We start from the raw sequence: 19,787 nt of genomic DNA, 5'->3' as shown, positions 1-19,787 counted from the left end.
CCGTGGCTGTAACTTCATGCTGGTGGGCCAATTACAGCACAAAGCTGCCTCAGGGTGATGAAGATTTATGAAAATTAAAAAGAAAAATTTTTAAAATGTTAACATGTCCCCTCATGTGACTCTGTCACATGAACAGGGGTACATGAAAAATGAGTTTTAAAAATTTTAATTATTTTTTTAGTCACTGTTGGAAACCTCATCCCGTCCATGGATGAGGTTTCATAAAAAATCCAAAGGCCGCCTGGCCTTTTTGCCTGCCCGCTAACCGTAAGGTTGGACTTGCAGCAAAAAATTTCATTTAATTAAATCTTTAATGGCCTTAATAGGCCTGTTAATTGTCGGCGGGCGTGCTGCTGACTCCATCACGTGCCCGCTGACTGAAATATCACACAAGTGCGCGATGACATCAGGATGATCGCCTGGCGCCATCCTGCATCATATTCTGCTCGTCCAGGTCTGGCAGGCGCCCGAGGAGTGGAAAATCCTGCCCAAGATGTTTTTTTAAAGAAGTGTTTTAACACCTTGAGTGCTGTGACTTTCAACAGAGACAAGACAGGATTTTTCATAGTTTAAGTTAAAGGAAAGAATAAACGTTCATATTCTCAACACCCGAAACGTAATCACAACAACACCCACTTCTCCTTCACACAAGATTCATACATACAAGAAAAGGTGACTATTAAAATAAAAGCTACCATGCACTGATATCTTTAGAAGTGTCCAAAAAGTCGCTTAGTCAGGAGATTTCCTGGCTCAGCAAACCTGATCTTTAAAAATGTCCACCCGCAGGTCAGTTTTTCGGTTGGGGAGTGCAGTGGTGTTGAACAGGAGTCAGAGCAGGTAACTCCAGAACAACTGTGCAGGCTGCTGGGTATGGTGGTGGCCTGGGTGCAAGCCCAGCCTCTGTGGCCCGGCACTGTGTTCAAATAAATAAAAGATGATAATAAAACCAAAAACGTTCCTCCAGACCTCATCCCCCACCCCCTCTCCCCTCACACACAGCCCCTATGCCCTATCAATACCAATTTATGCTAACCCATACCCACAACCAACTCCCATGGCCCCCATACCCCCTATGCCAACTTAGTGCTAACTCATGCCAACCTATGCCCCCACCCACCACCCTTTGCCCTTGACCCCTCCATGCCAACTCACCTAGAATCCTTGGACAGTTCCTGGATAGCTTTGACTCTTCATGATAGCTTTGGCAGCTTTGACATACTCCTGTTCTTCCAAAATCCCATTTCAGTGGAGGCAACTGATGATTTAAGTAGCCGGCTGCCTCCCTGAATCACGCATGTGTGAATCCCGGCCCGACACCAGTTACACCGCCATGAAAATGGGAAATGTGAAGATGGAGATAAAAATCTAGGCCATAATCTGCAGGTAAAAAGAATATCCCTACTTCCCTTCCTGTAGGTGACTTTCTAGGCAGCGTTCTTCCTTCTGGGTGAGATGTCTTCTCTCTGTAGTCTTTGTAAAGCAGACTGCCTGACCTGGGCTGTCCTTGTGAATTAATACGGTGTTTCCTATCACAAGCCAGTTTCTGTCATGTGACTACAGTACCAGTGTTCCCACTGTCCACACAAATGGTCTGATGGTCTAAACAATTGCCACACAAAAGAGAAGTGTTGGCCATTTGCACCTTCTTGTGATAAAGTAGTTTTCTTTACACCCATCTTTGTGGAATTTCAATTTGCAGATGGTTTGGCTGATTATTGTATCCATTTCCATAGACATTTAGACAATGGTAACTGTTAACTCCAGAGGCGATCTGTATTCTGATGTTTCTTCAATGGAATGTCTCCAAAAGTTATTTACATTTTAATGACCTCCCAGAAACATGGCTAGACATGAGCCAATATCTGTTTTTACAGGAAACACAAAAGAAAGTCATCTGGCCCTTTAGAGTCCATCTTGTCAAGATAAATTGTCCATATTCCATACTGCTTTTTAAAAATAAAATGTTCACCTTCTGCATGCTTTCATGGGCATATGATGTGGGCATAACACGGGGCAGAGGCGGGAAGGTGGTGGGGTCCCTACCCGTCATCCCCCTGCCCAATTAAATGTCACCCCTCCTGCCACCAAGATGCTGCCCCTACACTTATTATCCAGAGAACGTGAGGTCCAATCCCACCAGGGCAGTTTTAGAATTTCAACTGAGTTTGAAAAATCAAGCGGAAGTAACCAGAAAACTATTGGATTGTTGTAAAATTGAACTGGTTCACGAAAGTCCTTTAGAGAAGGAAACCTGCCATCCTTACCGATATGTAACTCCAGCCCCACAACAACCTGGCTGATTGTATCAAACCTCAGTAATCAGGGCTGGGCAATAAATGCTATCCTTGCCAATGATGCCCACAGCCCCAGAGTGAATTAAATGCTGTCTATTGCCTGTCTATGCAATCTGTGCACTGAAGCAATTGTTGGAGCACCTGTCAACATTGACCATTGGCCAACCTAACAGCCAATCACATTGTACAAGGGACTACAGGCTGTGTTGTGAACGCAGTCTAACAGCTATTCAGGCCTCAGATATTAAATCAGATCCTATGTTTAATATTGTGACTTTCACAACATGATTCTTAACTGCCTTTTGAAGTAGCCCAGCAAGCCTCCCAATTGTATCACCACCTTCTCAGGGAAATAAATGCCAGCCTTCCCAGTGATGCCCACATCCTGAAAGTCAATAAAAAAAGACATGATGCTCTAACACTGCTGACTGGGAGAGACATGAGAGTTAACCTCTCCGGGTCAGGAGGTTTAATGGCCACCACTGAACCTCCTCTCACCTGAAAGAAAACAGGAGGGGATAAAATACCTTAAGAAGGGAGCCTTGCATTAACAAATATTAGTTATGGCAACACCTCTACCAACTAGAGTCCACTTGCCAACCAATCAGCACTCTCTTCTCATGCAGTATACATTGTTGTTCCTTTTGACATTTGGTATTCTTGTGAATCTGTCCTGATGAGTATAAGATGGAAAGCTTTGACAGCATTTCTCTTTTTTCAGCAATACTCAAATTCTGTACCAAACAATTAATTAAAAATGATTCACCTCCCCCTGATGTTGATGCAGTAAGATTCTTACTTTTCTCTGTTTCATTTTTCCGAATTTCTCAGTCATTTCTGTTTCATGTTACAATCTACATTTCAGCTGTAAGTATTGAGAGAGATGGATCCAGAATTCTCTCTGCATCTATAAAGCTCAGTATATGTAGCTCTCCAGCGTGACAATCTTACTTCCCACACCAAGATCTCCTCTGATCTTGACTAAGATTCCCAAACTGTACCAAATTACAGCCAGTTCAGTACTCACTGTGAACCCATTTAAATCGGTTCCAACCACCTTCACCTAAGACACCTACATCAAGTAGAGAGGGAAAACTTTAATTCCATCAGCCCAGAAAGATGCAGAGGCAGTTGAAAGGAATGTAACTCACTGTGCCCAGTGCTCTTCCAAGTGTTGGTTTTAATCATTTGGAGATGTGGCTGTCCGCCATCTCTCTGTCTTTCTTTTAGTGCTTAGTAATAAAGCAACTATGAATTTTTGAATTTTAGATTGACACTAAATATAATGAGACCAATCCACTCCATGCCCGCTTCATCAGCATAGAGAAACTGCTGGACTTACATTCCAGAGAAAACTGGAGCAACTACTGCCTGTCATACCTCGTGACAGACCGAGATTACAGCGGCATACTGGGAATCGCATGGCAAGGGAACATGGGTAAGGAGAATCCCTCTTTACAATGGTTCGTAAGAGCAAAGACTTGGTTACCTTACCATCTTCAAAAGCAAACATGAGATAAGAAAAGAAGAACAGTTAGGCCCCAGTGGAAGAGTTAAAGAGAAACTAGATCAGCTCAAGGAGAAAGCTGGGGTTGTTCTCCTAGGAATAGAAGAGGCCGAGGGGAGATTTGATTGAGATGTACAAAATTGTGAGGGGCCTAGATAGAGTGGATGGGAAGGGCCTATTTACTTTAGCAGAGAGGTCAGTGACTAGGGGACATAGATTTAAAGTGATTGGTAGAAGGAATGAGGAAAAGGTTTTCACCCAGGGGGTTGTGGGGGTCTGGAACTCATTGCTTGAAAGGGTGATAGAGGCAGAAATGCTCAACTCATTTAAAAGGTGTCTGGATATGCACCTCAAGTGCTGTAACCTGCAGGGCTACGGACCAAATGCTGGAAAGTGGGATTAGGCTGGTGGCTTGTTTTTCGGCTGGCACAGACACAATGGGCCAAGTGGCCTCTTTCTGTGCCATAAGCTTTCTATGATTCTAAACAGGACCTCTTACAGAAATATGAATTCCTGATCATGTCAGCTGGGCTCAGTGCCTCTGAAGCAGGAGTTTGAATGTTCAAGTCCCACTCCAGAGACTTGAGCACATTATTTGGGCTGACACAACTGTGCAGTACTGAGGGTGTGCTGCACTGTCAGAATTGCCACCTTTGAAAGAGATGTTAAACCAAGACCCTGTCTGTGCCCTTAGGTAGATGAAAAAGATCACATGTCACTATCTGAAGAAGAGCTGGGGAGTTCTCTTGGTGTCCTGTCCAACATTTGAAGAAGTTGATTTGGTTGTTTACCTCATTGCGGTTTGTGGGATCTTGCTCTGAGCAATTTTACTACCAACAACAGTGGCAACAGTTCAGAGAGTACTTCATTGGCTGTGAAGCACTTTGGGATGTCCTGAGGTCCTGAAAGGTGCTATATAAATGCAAGTTACTTCCTTCTGCCAATATCAAGAATATTATTTCCAACAGATCCACAATTCTTCCCTTTGGCTATGGCCACTCATTGAACCAATCCTGCCACCCCAATCCATGCACTCCTCTGTCATTGTCCCCTCAGACTTAATGTTTCTCCTATTTGCACATGATGCTGCCAACAGTCTAAAAAGACTCTCTGTCTACCACACAATTGAACAACGTCGATACAAAGTATGTAGGTTGTATATCCCAGCGATTGGCCAATTGAATCAAACAGCGTGTTCCTTTGGTTGTTTGTAATAGGCAGAGTACAGACCATACTCAACCAGCCCACGCTCACAAAACCCAAAACAAAACATCCATTATTAGATGTGTTTATGCGATTGGCCAGCACTTGCTGAACAATCCTGAGTGTGCTAATAGCTACACTAACTACCAATTTAAGATAATCAGTTGAGTTCGTAATGTGGCTCATTTACACTTGCTAGAGGTGACATACATTCATACACAGGGACCCATTCTCTGCAAACAAAAGGAATATGTTCAAGCCTTGTGCCTTTTTTGAATAACCCGGGAGCTTGGGGAGCTTATTGTTCCCCGTTGTTTTCTCCACTGCAACACCTCGGCCAATCAGAGTCACCTTGCCAACCAATCAGCACTCTCTTCTCCTGTATTATAAATTGCGGTAGTTGTTTGAAATTTGGCATTCTTGGATTTGTCCTGATGAGTGCAAGATTAAAAGCTTCGACAACGTGCCTATCTTTTCTTACTTCAGTTCCCTTTTTTGCACCATGAAATCGATCGAGCATTTGGATATCTGGCCACGTGACTGCCGCGTCTCAGGAGCATTAGAGAGAGCCCTGTAAGAGTTTATCCAGAGACCCCATGGCATTCCTACAAAAACTGGTGAAAGGAGACTCTGAACTTCTCTTCTAGTATTCTTCCCACATCTAAAGAGCCTCTGGTCAGTTAATGATGCCTCACTGGTTGTCTAAATGGTGTGAAGGAATGGGGCACTGACTGTGAGACCCAAGGTAATGCTGCTCCTAGATCTCATCTTCGAGATTGAGATGTGACCATGTGTTGAGATTTGAGTGTTTGGATCATATTGTTAGGGATTCAGTTAAATTAAAATGTCTGGTACAGATGGAGAAAGGGAGGATGTGACTTTAGTGTGGCAGTGTATGTCCACTATATTCATGTGATTTTGGAAGGAATGTTTTGGGATCTTAGCAGAGGCCTCAGCCTGTGTTTAGTGATTAGTTTTTAAAATTAACACCAATCCTTCTCTGACCTAATCCAGTGAACCCAGAAGGTCGTCTCTAAACACAAAGTTCTTCACAAGATATTGACTGTACCGTGTGTGTTTTAATTTGATATGTAACTACAGTGACTACACTCAAAATAACTCATTGTCTGTATAAAACTTTGCAACCTCAGATTTATTGACACATTGGAAAAACAGTCTTTAGTAGATGCCAGCATCATTCTCATTCTGCTCCTCTATTCCACGTTAACCTATTTTCTCTTGAAGAGATTGTGCTGCACTGTTTTCACTGCAGTTCACTGGTGTATTTGGCTTTACACAGATTACTGTGCCATGTCTTGTCGTACCAAGAGTATTCCAGGCCTGTGCTGGTTTAACCAGCTGGCTGAGCTCCTGGTGACCATTGAACCTTGTCTTACACTTATCCTTCCTTCACTCCCCATCAAACGTGAGTAACACAATTATTGACATAGCAGCTTTCATAGTCTGGGAAGTCCTTGGTGAAGACTGCTTGTTAATAAGTTATGAGGATGTATTTCAAACAATTCCTGTCTTTCAGTGCTACTGATGTGCCAGACAGCTATCAGGAGCCTCAGAAACCCATCACTTCACCTCACTCAGCCCAGAGCCAGCATGCTGATAAAGTGGGTGGTCCCAGTGAGCAGACCCAATGCTGAAAGCACCTGGTCAGAGAATGCTGGCAGCTGCAGGAAGGCAGGGACCCTGAGCTCTGATCACCTGCATTGGGACTATGAGCCTTCAGCAGCTGTCTGAGAATATACAAGGTTTACCTTGGAGGCATCGCAGTCCTTCAGGAGGTAATTACTCATGCAAATGACCCTTCAGTGAGTGGCATCTTAGTGATCCTCTGTAGGAGAGTGCTGAAGCATTAAGGGAGCAGGCGCAGTGGAGTTTTCCTGCACATGTAGCCTGGTGCCATTGAGACATTGAGGCACACTCTCTGGACCTCTCTCACACAAATCATGGGCCGTCCAGCTGGGAGGTCCAGCACTCTCAGCACAGCAGGAGGAAGGCTCACCGGATACACCCTCCACTCAAGGGGACTACACGAGGTCTTCTTCTTGCTCATGTTTCCGGACAGTGGGTAGGTTCTGGGGCAACTGTTACAGAGCATCTCATGACCCTGTACCTAGATCTTTAATGTCAGCCTAATGCCAACTAGGTTGTGCCCTGGTGCACAGCCACCAGACTCCAGTTACTTCTCTCACTTAATCAACACATGATCACACTCCTAGACTTAAGAGTAGAACAAGTACATGTTATGAGAGCACTGATGGATTCACTGGTATCGGCCTCTAAGTGCACATCACCATGTCCATTTGGTCGCCTGGTTATGTTCACTTCAGGATGAACTGGACAGCTTGAAATTCCCAACGTAGACTAGAAAGAAGTTAATTTGGGGACAATGTGTGTCATCTTCACAAGGCCTTTGTTTTCCTAGCACTATCACAACTGAACAGTACAGGAGATATGGAAAGAAAGAATTGCATTTCCATATCGCCTTTCACAACCTCAAAATGTCACAAAGTGTCTTAGAGCCAATGAAATACATTTTTGAAGTGCAGTTGTTGTTATAATATAAGGAACATAGCAGCTAATTTTTCACACAGCAAGATCCCACAAATTGCAAATGATAATGACCCTGTTATTGTGACGTTGGTTGAGGGATAAATATGGATCAGTACATTGGGAAGAACTCCCCTGCTCTTCTTCAAATAGGGCCATGAGAGGGCAGATAGAGCCTTGACTTAAAGTCGTATCACAAAAACAGCCCCTATGACAGTGCAGCACTCTCTCAGTGTTCCACTCGACTTTCAGCCTGGATTTTTGTGCTCGAGCCTCTTGAGTGGGATGTGAATCCATAAATTTCTGACTTAGAAAAAAGAGTGTTACCCACTGAGTTGTGGCTGATATCTAAAGTAGTTGGCAATCAGTGCATTCAGTCCATTCTCTCCACCTGTACATTAGCTCCCTTTATGTGGGTGTCCTCCTCTTCCTCCTCTTTTACCTCTGTCTTGTCCTGAACAGGTGGGCGTCAACCAAAACTTGCTGCTGTCCTAACTTGCACCAAATCCCATTTGCTCATCACTCTGTGTTCACTGACCCACACTGGTTCCTGGTTAAGCAATGCCTCAATTTTAAAATTCTCATTCTTGTTTTCAAATCCCTCCATAGCCTCATCCCTCTCTAGTCCTGTGATCTCCTCCAGCCCCACAACCTTCCAAGATCTCTGTGCTCCTTGAATTCCAGCCTCTTCATCCCTGATTTTGAATGCTCTCTACTATTGTTGGCTGTGTCTTCACTGCTGAAGCCCTAAGCTCTGGAATTCTCTCCCTAAATCTCCCAAAGCCATTCTATCATGCTTTCCTCCTTTAAGATATTCCTTTAAAATGTACCCCTTTGAGCCAAGCTTTTGGTCATCTGACCTACTGTTTCCTTTTACAGCTTGGAACCTAATTTTCCTTTGAAATGCCTCTGTGAAGCACCTTGGGACATTTTATTATGTTAAAGACTCGGTATAAATACAAGTTGCTGTTGTTGACTGATGAAGCAGTCCAGCTTGATGGCCTCTGTAGGGCTGCACACCATCCTTGCCCCACCTCGGCTGTCCATACAACCCAAATGTTGCCTGAACACAGCTGAGGTGCGCTGTCCATGGACTGTGGGTCTCAATGCATTGCTACTATGTGGAAGCCCATAAGGTGAGGCAGCTAAAGATAGCCCTGGTCTCCAGACATTCATTTTACGGGAGTAAATTCAAAGCTAATCTGTGGAAACAATATTTTGGTTACTGTATGGCCCAAGAAAGATGGTGGAAGCAGGTAATATTGTTACATTCAAATGCAAATTTATTTAGTATAGTAACATTTTGGAATATAGTTATGAGCTATTTGAGACATGACATGTGATCGGTGTAATTGGTTTGGGAGGAACAGATGACTTTAAATCTATGTTCTCCAACACTGGGTGTTTTCCTTACCTCATGCCTGGCTCTGTTGTAGACTCATTGAGAAAGATTGTTTGTTATGATTGGCTATTACTCCATCGGCATTGTCATTGTTGTATCAGCCACTCGGTTCTGTTCCGCTATTCAGTTAGATCATGGCTGATCTGTACCTCAACTCCAGTTAGAGCATAACTATAAGAATTAGGAGCAGGAGTAGACCATTCGACTCTTCAAGCTTGCTCCACCATTCAATAAGACCTTGCCTGATCTGATTGTGGCCATAACTCCACTTCCCTGTCTGCCCCCCACCCCCCCCACCATTCTCCGTCCCCTTCACCTTTGACTCTCTTGTTGATTAAGAGTCTATCTAACTCAGTCTTGAATGTATTCAATGACCCAGCCTACACTGCTCTCTGGGGAGGAGAATTTCAAAGACTAACAACCCTCTGAGAGAGAAATTCTTCCTCATCTCTCTCTTAAATGGGAGAGTCCTTATTATGAAACTGTGCTCCCTAGTTCTATATTCCATCATGAGGGGAAACATCCACTCAGCATCCACCCTGTCATATGAACATATGAATTAGGAGCAGGAGTAGGCCACTCGGCCCCTCGAGCCTGCTCCGCCATTCAATAAGATCATGGCTGATCTGAATCTTACCTGAACTCCACATTCCTGCCTACCCCAGATAACCTTTCACCCCCTTGTTAATCAAAAACCTATCTAACTCTGCCTTAAAAATATTCAAAGTATTTGCTTCCACATCCTTTTGAGGAAGAGAGTTCCAAAGACTCTCAACTCACTGAGAGAAAAAATTTCTCTTCCTCTCTGTCTTAAATGAGCAACCCATTATTTTTAAATAGGGACCTCTAGTTCTAGATTCTCCCACAAGAGGAAACACCCTCTCCACATCCACCCTGTCAAAACCCCTCAGGATCTTAAAAGTTTCAATTAAGTTGCTTCTTACTGTTCTAAATTCCAGTGGATACAAGTCTAACCTGTCCAACCTTTACTCATAAGCCAACCCGCCCATTCCTGGTATTAGTCTAGTAAACCTTCTCTGAACTGCTTCTAATGCATCTACATCTTTCTTCAAATGAGGACACCAATACTGTGTACAATATTCCAGGTGGGGTCTCAGTAGTCCCCTGTATAACTGAAGCATAACCTCCCTACTTTTGTATTCAATTCCCCTCGCAATAAATGATAACATTCTATTAGCTTCCCTGATTACTTGCTGTACCAGCATACTAGCCTTTTGTGATTTATGCACTAGGACACCCAGATCCCTCAGAATCTCAGAGCTCTGCAATCTCTCACCATTTAGGTAATAAGCTTCTTTTTTATTCTCCCTGCCAAAATGAACAATTTCACATTTTCCCACAATATACCCCATTTGCCAGATCTTTGCCCACTCACTTAACCTAGCAATGTCACTTTGTAGCCTCCTTATGTCCTCCTCAAAATTTACTTTCCTACCTATCTTTGTGTCATCAGCAAATTTAGCAACCACTCCTTTGGTCCCTTCATCCAAGTCATTTATATAAATTATAAAAAGTTGAGGCCCCAGCAATGAGTGCTGTGGCACACCACTCGTCACATCCTTCCAACCAGAAAAATACCCATTTATGCCAACTCTCTGCTTCCTGTTAGCTAACAAATCTTCTATCCACACCAATATGTTACCCCCTACACCATGAGCTTTTATTTTTTGTAATAACCTTTGATGTGGCACTTTATCAAATGCCTTCTGGAAATCTAAGTACAGCACATCCACTGACAAAACTGATCCGGCTTTGTACAGCAGATGCTGACAGAAAGTTGAGACTGCTCACACCTGATCTCAAAGGAAACACCAGATGGCAGGTAATAGAAGGTCACACTGATTACATCAACGATCTAGTATTTGACCCCAACACTGGGAAGCAGATTGCAAGTGTTAGTGATGATCACATCCTTTATCCACAGCACATGTGGCTCCTTCAGATAACTCCAATAAATTGGTTAGCTATGATTTCCCTTTCACAAAACATGTTGACTCTGCCTGATTGCCTTGAATTTTTCTAAGTGCCCTGCTATAATATCTTTAATAATAACTCACTACCACCTTCCCAAGGGCAACTAAGGATGGGCAATAAATGCTGGCCCAGCCAGTGAAGCCCACATTCTGTGAATGAATAAAAAAAAAGCTTCTAACATTTTCCCTATGATAGATATTAAGCTAACTGGCCTATAGTTTCCTGCTTTCTGTCTCCCTCCCTTTTTGAATAAAGGAATTATATTTGCTATTTTCCCATCTAACAGAACCTCCCCGAATCTAGAGAGTTTTGGAAAATTAAAAGCAATGCATCATCTATCTCACTAGCCATTTCTTTTAAGACTTGAGGGTGAAGTCCATCTGGACTTGGGGATTTGTCAGCCACAGCCCCAACAATTTGTTCAATACCACTTCCCTGGTGATTGTGATTTTCCCGAGTTCTTCTTCCATTTCCTGATTTACAGCTATTTCTGGTGTGTTGCTTGTGTCCCCTGCAGTAAAAACCGAAGCAAAATACCTGTTCAATTCATCCGCCATTTCCCTACTTTCCATTATCAATTCCCCAGACACACTCTCTATAGGACCAACACTCAGTTATCTCTTTTCTTATTTAAATGTCTATAAGAACTCTTACTATCTGTCTTTATATTACTAGCTAGCCTCTCCCATACTCTAATTTTTTCCTTCCTTATTAATATTTTTGTCATTCTTTGCTGTTCTTTATATTCTTTCCAATCTTCTGACCTGTTACCTGTCTTTGTGTAGTTATGTGCTTTTTCTTTCAGTTTGATACTGTCTTCAACATTTTTAGCTAACCACGGATGATGGGCCCTCCCCTTAGGATTTCTCTTTCTCATTGGAATGTATATATTTTCAAGCCCCCTTAGAATCTTCCTTGTTTCGCTTAAAAAAGAGACATGCTGTCAAAGCTTTTTATCTTGCACTCATTGGGACAAATGCAAGAATTCCAAATTTCAAAGCGAGCAACACTTGATACTGCATGAGAAAAAGTTGCTGACTGGTTGGCAGATTGATTCTGATTGAGGTGTTGCCATGGAGAATGCACCAGGGAACTATTGTCCCCCATTCTCCTCTATTAGAGAAAATGACCGTCATTGTCTTTCAGAATATCTATCACATGGACCGGCTGTGACCTTGCGATCAAATTGGACAGGTCATCTCCCAGTTATAATCACTGACATTCACTTTTTCACAGGGCCTTCTGGAGGGATCTGCTCCCACCATCTGAACACAGGTCTGATCACAGTGCGGAACTACGGCAACCAGCTTCCTTTGAGAATAGTCCATCTCACTCTGGCTCATGAACTTGGTCACAGTCTGGGATCCCCTGTGAGTATTCAAGCAACACAGACAGTTGACAACACAGTCCAGGGCCTCGACTGAGGAAACCTGGTGTAGGTGTTTGAACAAGGTGCAGACAATGTGACAATTAATGGAACAGCACGGCTTTACCAAAGTCATCAAAGCAAAATACTGTGGATGCTGGAAATCTGAAATAAAAACAGAAAAAGCTGGAAAAATTCAGCAGGCCTGGCAGCATCTGTAGAGAGAGGAATAGAGGCCGGAATTTTCCAGCCCCTCACACCGGTGGGATCTCCCAGTCCCGGTGCTGTGAACAGAGATTTCAATGGCTCGCCGGCCGCACCGTGGGGAATGCGCCTCAAGGGTGGGAGGGCTGAAAAATTCTGGCCAGAGTTAACATTTCGAGTCCAGTCTGAAGAAGAATCATATGGACTAGAAAGGTTAACTCTGTTTCTCTCTTCACAGACGCTGCCAGACCTGCTGATCTTTTCCAGTTTTTTCTGTTTTTATTTACCAAAGTCATATCAGATTAAAAGGATCAAATTAGGAGGTTGGTTTCAGTAGTTTGATTTGTGTTCATTTGAATTTTGAAGGTTAAAGGGGTCATCGGATGGAGTTTTTTAAAATGATAAAAGTATTTGATGGGGGAAATATGGAGAAACTACCTGGGCAAATCCAGAACAAGGGGGCACAATCTTAAAATTAGAATGCGCCATTTAGGAATGAAATCAGAAAGCAGCTTTTCACACACAGGCTGGTTGGAAATACCTCCTTCAAAAGATTTGGAAAGTTGGGAGTCAATTGAAACTTTCCAGACTGAGACTGATAAATTTTTGTCAGGTAAAGTTATCGAGAGATAGGATTAGAGATGGGCAGACGAAGTTGAGGTACAGATCAGCCACAATCTGATTGGCAGACTGCTTGTGTGTGTGGTTATAATTAGGAGTTAAATTGTCTGATGGTGGCAGCCTTCTATCTTGAAAAACAATGGTTTGCGCCATGGTTCTCAACTCTGAGTTAGGCATCACCCGGTGTGGCTCAGGAGCCCCACTGTGCAGGGCAGTCTCTGTCACATTTGCTGCAGAGGAGGACTGTGGGCTGAGAAGGTCACGGTTCACTGGCCTCTGTTTTCTCTGGGCTGCCTTCTTCATGCTGCTTCTCTGGTGCTTCCAGTCAGCCTGCAGACAGCCGTTGGTGACTCTCTCCCAGTTGTCAGTGTCAATGTCCACCACCCTCATTTCTCGCTTGCAGGTGTCCTTGTAGCAGAGGTATGGAAGTCCCAGGAGGTCGTGACCCAGTGGCCAATTCACTGGACAGAAGGTCTTTGGGTACGCGGTCATCATCCATCCAATGAATGTGACTGAGCCAGCGCAGATGTCATTGGCTTAGCAATGAGTGCACGGTGATGGTATTAGCACACTCCAGGACCTCCGAGTTGGTGACCTTGTCCTGCCAAGAGAATCCAAGGATATGACAGAAGCAAAGATGGAAACTGTTCAGCCTTTTCTCCTGCCAATCATAATATTGTCCAATTCTCGCCACTGTAGAGGAGTGTGCTGAAGACACAGGCTTGGTAGACTCTCAGTTTGATGTTCTCAGTCAGGTTGCTGTTGTTCCACACTCTCTCTTACTCAGCTTGGACATAACAGCAGCTTTTGCGATGTGATTTCAACGTCAGGTGACAGATCGCTATGATTATGGCACATTGTCAACGCTGATAGATGGCGGTTATGGCAACATCCTGGGCCATGACATTTGTCTTCCTGCTACTGATGGTCAAAACCAAACTCTGTCCAGGTGTGAGAGAATCTGTCCATTTGCCACTGCAGGTGTTCCTCAGTATGGAATGTTAGTGTGGCATTGTCAACATACTCTCTGCTGAGGACTTGGTGCACATTTGTCAGGCGAGTAAGGCTTTCCATCAGTTCTGCAAGTGGACATCCTCTGTAGTTGACCTGAAGGCATATGGCAGCAGCAAAGGGATGAATATGCCAAAGAGTGTCAGTGCCAGAACATAACCCTATCTAACCCCACGGCGGATCTCAAAGGGTTTTGGTGTTGCCCCGTCATAGCTGACATTATCCATCACGTTGTCATGGAAAGAAGAGATCACTTTGAGCAGCTTCAATCGGCAGCCAATTTTCTCCAGCAGTTTAAATAGACAGCCTCCGCTCACATGTCAAATACCTTGGTGAGATTGATGGAGGTAATATATAGTGGTCCCCCTTGTTCATGGCATTTCTCTTGCAGCTATAAGACTGAGAAGATCATGTTAATTATAGATTTTCCAGTTCTGAAACCGCACTGGGATTTGGGGTAGATGCGTTCAGCCAGGGTCTGCAGTGTAACAAGAGCAACATGGGCAAATACTTTTCCCACGATGCTCAGCATGGAGATGTCTCAATAGTTGCTGCAATTGCTGTAGTCACCCTTGTCCTTGTACAGGGTCACAATCTTTGCATCACGCATATTCTGGGGCACTGGCCCCTCCCTCCAGCAGCGACCGAGAAGTTTGTATAGATGCTGCAGGAGTGCCGGTTTCCCATGCTTGATGAATTCAGGTGGTATAGCATCAGCACCTGGAGGTTTACCCATGTCAAGTGAGTCAATAGCTTTGCTAAGCTCCTTCACTGTGGGTTCGATATCCAGCTCTGCCATGCCAGGCGGGTTTTCTTAGTGTCTAGAGTATTCTCCTGGGACTACAACTCAAGGTAGTGTTCCACCCATCTCTCCAACTGTTTATTGCAGTTGGTGATGACCTCCCCTCCCTTTGTTTTCAATGGAACCATTTTCTTTAGTGATGCACATGTTGCCTTTTTGATCCCTTCATACACGTCTCTGACATTTCCGGTGTCAAAGGATATCTTGTCAGAAATACTTTAATCACAGAAAATGGTTCATCTTCAAGGACTAAGAAGATTCAGGAAGAATTTGGGTTTTTTAAAAGAATAAAGGGTTAATGCAAGGATTCTGGTTGCTGCTGTTCCTAGAAAAGTCAGCATTTTACAAGAAGAGGTAATTAAGCAGTTTTAAGGAGGCTGGAAACCTCTTGGTCCCAGTGGACTGTTTACAAGAGGGTCACATGGTGGCTTATGGCTTTGGAAAAATCACTGCCAGGAAAATGGTGTTCCGAAGCTGGTAGGCTGGCTTTGCTTTGGGGGAGGAAACAAGAAGGATCAGCTGCTTGGGTAAAGAAGAGAACAGCTCTTGAAGGCCCACACCCAATCCAAAGCTAAAAGTGACAGGAAATCAACCGACTGCAAGTTTTCCTGAAAGTCCACCTGAAAAGTAGTGCAAGAGTTTCCCAGAGCAGAGCTGAGAAACCGACCATATAAACCTGGACACCAACTCAAGGATGCCATCATCGATCCTTTTTCCTTGAACCATTGACTTTTAACATTTTGTATTTTTTTTAAATGCGTATTTTAGAAAGAGTAATTATTATACTTTCATATTTCATACTGTATATTAATAAGCTTTGCCTTCCTACTTTACAAATCTGGTTTTATAATAAACTAATAATTTTGTTGTTTATTGAAGAAACCTGGGCATTGAGTGGTAATTTTGATATTAATAGGTAAAGCACATATTAGGCCATATAGCTAGCTAGAGAAATCGTTAAAATATATGCTGTGACCCATGGAGCAGTGGTACTAGAGACAGACAGGGCACTCCTCCCATCCCAGGTATAACATATCAGGATATTCTGGCAGAGTTGTAATCAGTAGTCTTTGGTGCACCACCCAGCAGCTTGTTGGACTTTTCTTGGCACTGTTCTTAGTGCATTCAGAGTTATCTTGCTTGGATCTCTCCTGTAATTAATGAGAGTGGACTGCTTGGCTTCAATGGCAGGTTCCATCACAGTGATGTTAGCCTCGAACCACTCAGCATTCTCCCGCTCTTGATTCCCGTATGTTGAGAGTGTGGTATTGTAGATACAGTTTATTATTGCAGCTGATTATTGCAGTTACATTTAGTAATCTCTCATTTTTGAAGTGAGATGAGGTGAGATTGATTTCAGATAGCAATAACCAAATAGTGTTTCCTCAATATATTACTGAAAGGCTTTTGAAGCAAGGAGAGGTTCTCTCCAGAAGGACTGGGATGAGAGTCATGAGTATTAAAAGTCAGAATAATAGAGGATAAGAAGGTTTAAAAACAGCAAACAATATCACTGGGAAATTACTTTAAAACCAGAGTTTCAACCACAAAATATATATTGTGGATATATAATATAAATATATAATGTGAATCAATTGTCAAAATCGGTGCATAGATTTGAAGACTTTACACTGAATCATAGAATACTACAGCATAGAAAGTGGCCATTTGGTCCATCATTCTAGTGTCAGCTGCCTCTTTCCCCATACCCCTGCAACCCTCTTTCAAGTATTTATCCGGTTCCCTTTTGAACGTTAGGCCACTTCCCAATCAAGCAGCACATTCCAAATCCTAATCACTTGTTTGTAAAAAGTATTTCTTCATGTTGCTCCTTGTCCTTTTGCCAATCACCTTAAATCTGTGTCTTCTGGTTATTGACCCTTCAGCCATTGGAAACAGTTTCTATTTAATTCCATAGGATAAACGGCACAGAAACAGGCCACTCGGCCCAACCATTCCATGCCAGTGTTTATGTTCCACTCAATCCTGCTTCCATCTTCTAAATCTACCATCATAACCCTCTACCCCCTGTCCCCTTGTATGCTTGTATGCTTGTTTAGCCTCCCCTTAATTGCATCTATACTAACCAAACTCCTCATGATTTTAAACACTTTTGTCTCTTAGACTTCTGCTAAGAAGATCATTCACAATTGTGACCCTTGGAGGTTCAATTTCCGCATTGGAAACGTCAACTAATTTCTTGTTTTTTCTTTGAAGCACGATGAGGGTGAGGAATGCATCCCGTCGGAATCTCCCAGCTTGCCGACAAACGATGGAAACTTCTTGATGTTCCCATATGCCTCCGATGGAGTCGAGTATAATAATGACAAACTGTCTCCCTGCTCAATCCGGCATATCAGTAAGATCCTGCTGGCAAAGAAGGACCAGTGTTTCGAGGGTAAGAGGACAGTATTGTTGTTGATGGGGCTTAGATTGAAGAATGAGACTCTGCTGTTCAGAGACTTCAGATTTTTCACTGTTCCCTCCATTTAAAAAGAGTGAAAGGGTTGAATTTCCATTGGCTGTTCACAGGCTCTCTAGCATCAGACAGGGAGCTGAGGAGTAAAGGAGTTGAGTTGGAAAGCTTCTACCAAAATTTCCCCCAAAGATTTGTAATTGTATCGTATTTCACCAGGTTAAAATTATTGCTGTTTCAGGGAGCAGGCGGTGGTGTAATACAGAGGCCTAGGCTAATGCCCTGGGGACATGGGTTCAAATCCCACCATGGCAGCTGTTGGAATTTAAATACAATTTATAAATTTGGAATATAAAGCTAGTCTCAGTAATGGTGACTATGAAACTATCACCGATTGTTATAAAAACCCATCTAGATGTGTTTGACTGGCCTTGCCAGTGGCATTCCCATACCATGAAAGAATAAAAAAAGGAAAGTTGGGATTCTGATATTGCACAATCATTTGGTGCATTATATAAGGAGGGGAGTGAGTTTGATTGCACAGTGGTGTGAGGGGAGGGAGGGGGAGGTGCAGTGAAGGGAGTGCATGTAAGAGTGAGGAGAGTGGTGCTGAGGGAAGGATTGCAAGGGTGAGTTGTGATGAGGGGAGTGTTGTGTAGTGAGTTGCCCAATGTGCTGAAGGGAGATGAGATTGACCAACCTGTGGACAGTATCTGACCTGTTGTAGTGATGTACTCGGAGATGGTCATGTTTGTCTCCACTGTGCCTTACAGACAGTGATCGGCCAATCTGTGGGAATCAGCTGGTAGAGGAGGGAGAGGAGTGCGATGTTGGATACAATAGGACTGACCCTTGTTGTTATGATGCCAGCTCTTCAAAGAATGTTTCCTGTATGCTGAAGCCAGGGAAAAAGTGCAGGTAGGAAGCTCAACCTTGCAGAACCCTCACAATAAACTGGGTCTGCTTTGGAAGATAGCTGTACCAGCTATCGTCAGGTCACTTCTAATTCAAAGCTGTACCCTGGGTTACAAAGCAATTTCATTTTGCACCTGGATGGGCAACGTTAAAGAGAGAATTTTAGCCCTCTGTTCCAGGTTGATCTGGGCAGGAGTTCCAGTCAGTCGAGTTAACACTGTGATAAAAACAAAAAGCTACTGCGGATGCTGGAAATCCAAAACAAAAACAGAATTACCTGGAAAAACTCAGCAGGTCTGGCAGCATCGGTGGAGAAGAAAAGAGTTGACGTTTCGAGTCCAACATGACCCTTCAACAGAACTGAAGTATAGTTAGGAAAGGGGTGAAATATAAGCTGGTTTAAGGTGGGGGTGGGGGGGAGAGAAGTTGAGGGTGGGGTGCGGTCTGTCCGCAAGAAAGACCCAAACCTCCCTGTCGCTTGCCATTTTAACACTCCACCCTGCTCTCTTGCCCACATGTCTGTCCTTGGCTTGCTGCATTGTTCCAGTGAAGCCCAACGCAAACTGGAGGAACAGCACCTCATCGTCCGACTAGGCACTTTACAGCCTTCTGGGCTGAATATTGAATTCAACAACTTTAGATCTTAAACTCCCCCTCCCCCCATCCCCACCCCGTTTCTTCCCCCTCCCTTTTGTTTTTTTTTCAATAATGTATATAGATTCTACTTTTCCCACCTATTTCCATTTTTAAATCTACAACTAATACCTTGTCAGTCTTTCCACCCCACCCCCACTAGAGCTGTACCTTGAGTGTCCTGCCATCCATTCTTAATTAGCACTTTTCTTAGATAATATCACCACCCTCAACACCTCTTTGATCCTTTTGTCTGTGACATCTTTTGATTATCTGCTCCTATCACTGCTTGCTTGTCCCCACAACCACCCCACCCTCAACTTCTCTCCCCCCGCCCCCCACCTTAAACCAGCTTATATTTCACCCCCCTCCTAACTATACTTCAGTTCTGTTGAAGGGTCATGTTGGACTCGAAACGTCAACTCTTTTCTTCTCCACCGATGCTGCCAGACCTGCTGAGTTTTTCCAGGTAATTCTGTTTTTGAGTTAACACTGTGTCTTGGAGGATGAGTCACCCACCTGACTTATGAGTAAATATAAATCAAGGTCTGACGGTATACATGGGAATTCCCTGTCCAAAGCTACTGGAACAGCCGACAGGGTAAAATACCATTTGTCTTAGTTAAACCTGCTAGGGTAAGAAGACCAGCCAAGTATAGGAATCATTCATGTGGTTGGATGGTCCCTCAGTGCCACACAGTAAGTGCTGGGCTGCAGCTGTCCAGTGGTCCACACTCACTCTCACACTTCACACGATATATCAATCCAGGCTAATTGAGAATCCAGGTGTGGCTAATGGTGTTTCTGATTAGGGAATAAAAAACAAGTAATAGATATGGTCAGTGTTAAT

General features: G+C 43.5%; 1 protein-coding gene across 1 annotated transcript in view; it reads left to right on the top strand.

The window, feature by feature from the left end:
- Nucleotides 1-19,787, top strand: part of LOC144673138 (disintegrin and metalloproteinase domain-containing protein 10-like) — a gene marked incomplete at its 5' end in the record, with an annotated part of 320,844 nt that overhangs the window by 57,482 nt on the left and 243,575 nt on the right. The window contains 4 exons of the mRNA XM_078535130.1: nt 3,567-3,735; nt 12,206-12,339; nt 17,191-17,371; nt 18,163-18,307. Coding sequence (XP_078391256.1) covers nt 3,567-3,735; nt 12,206-12,339; nt 17,191-17,371; nt 18,163-18,307 — 629 coding nt within the window. The remainder of the gene's footprint in view (nt 1-3,566; nt 3,736-12,205; nt 12,340-17,190; nt 17,372-18,162; nt 18,308-19,787) is intronic.

The sequence above is a fragment of the Cetorhinus maximus genome, unplaced genomic scaffold, assembly GCF_964194155.1.
Source record: "Cetorhinus maximus unplaced genomic scaffold, sCetMax3.hap1.1 HAP1_SCAFFOLD_303, whole genome shotgun sequence".
Classification (NCBI taxonomy): Eukaryota; Metazoa; Chordata; class Chondrichthyes; order Lamniformes; family Cetorhinidae; genus Cetorhinus; species Cetorhinus maximus.
Note: the sequence above shows the minus strand (reverse complement) of the source record. Positions and strands in the feature narration are given on the sequence as shown.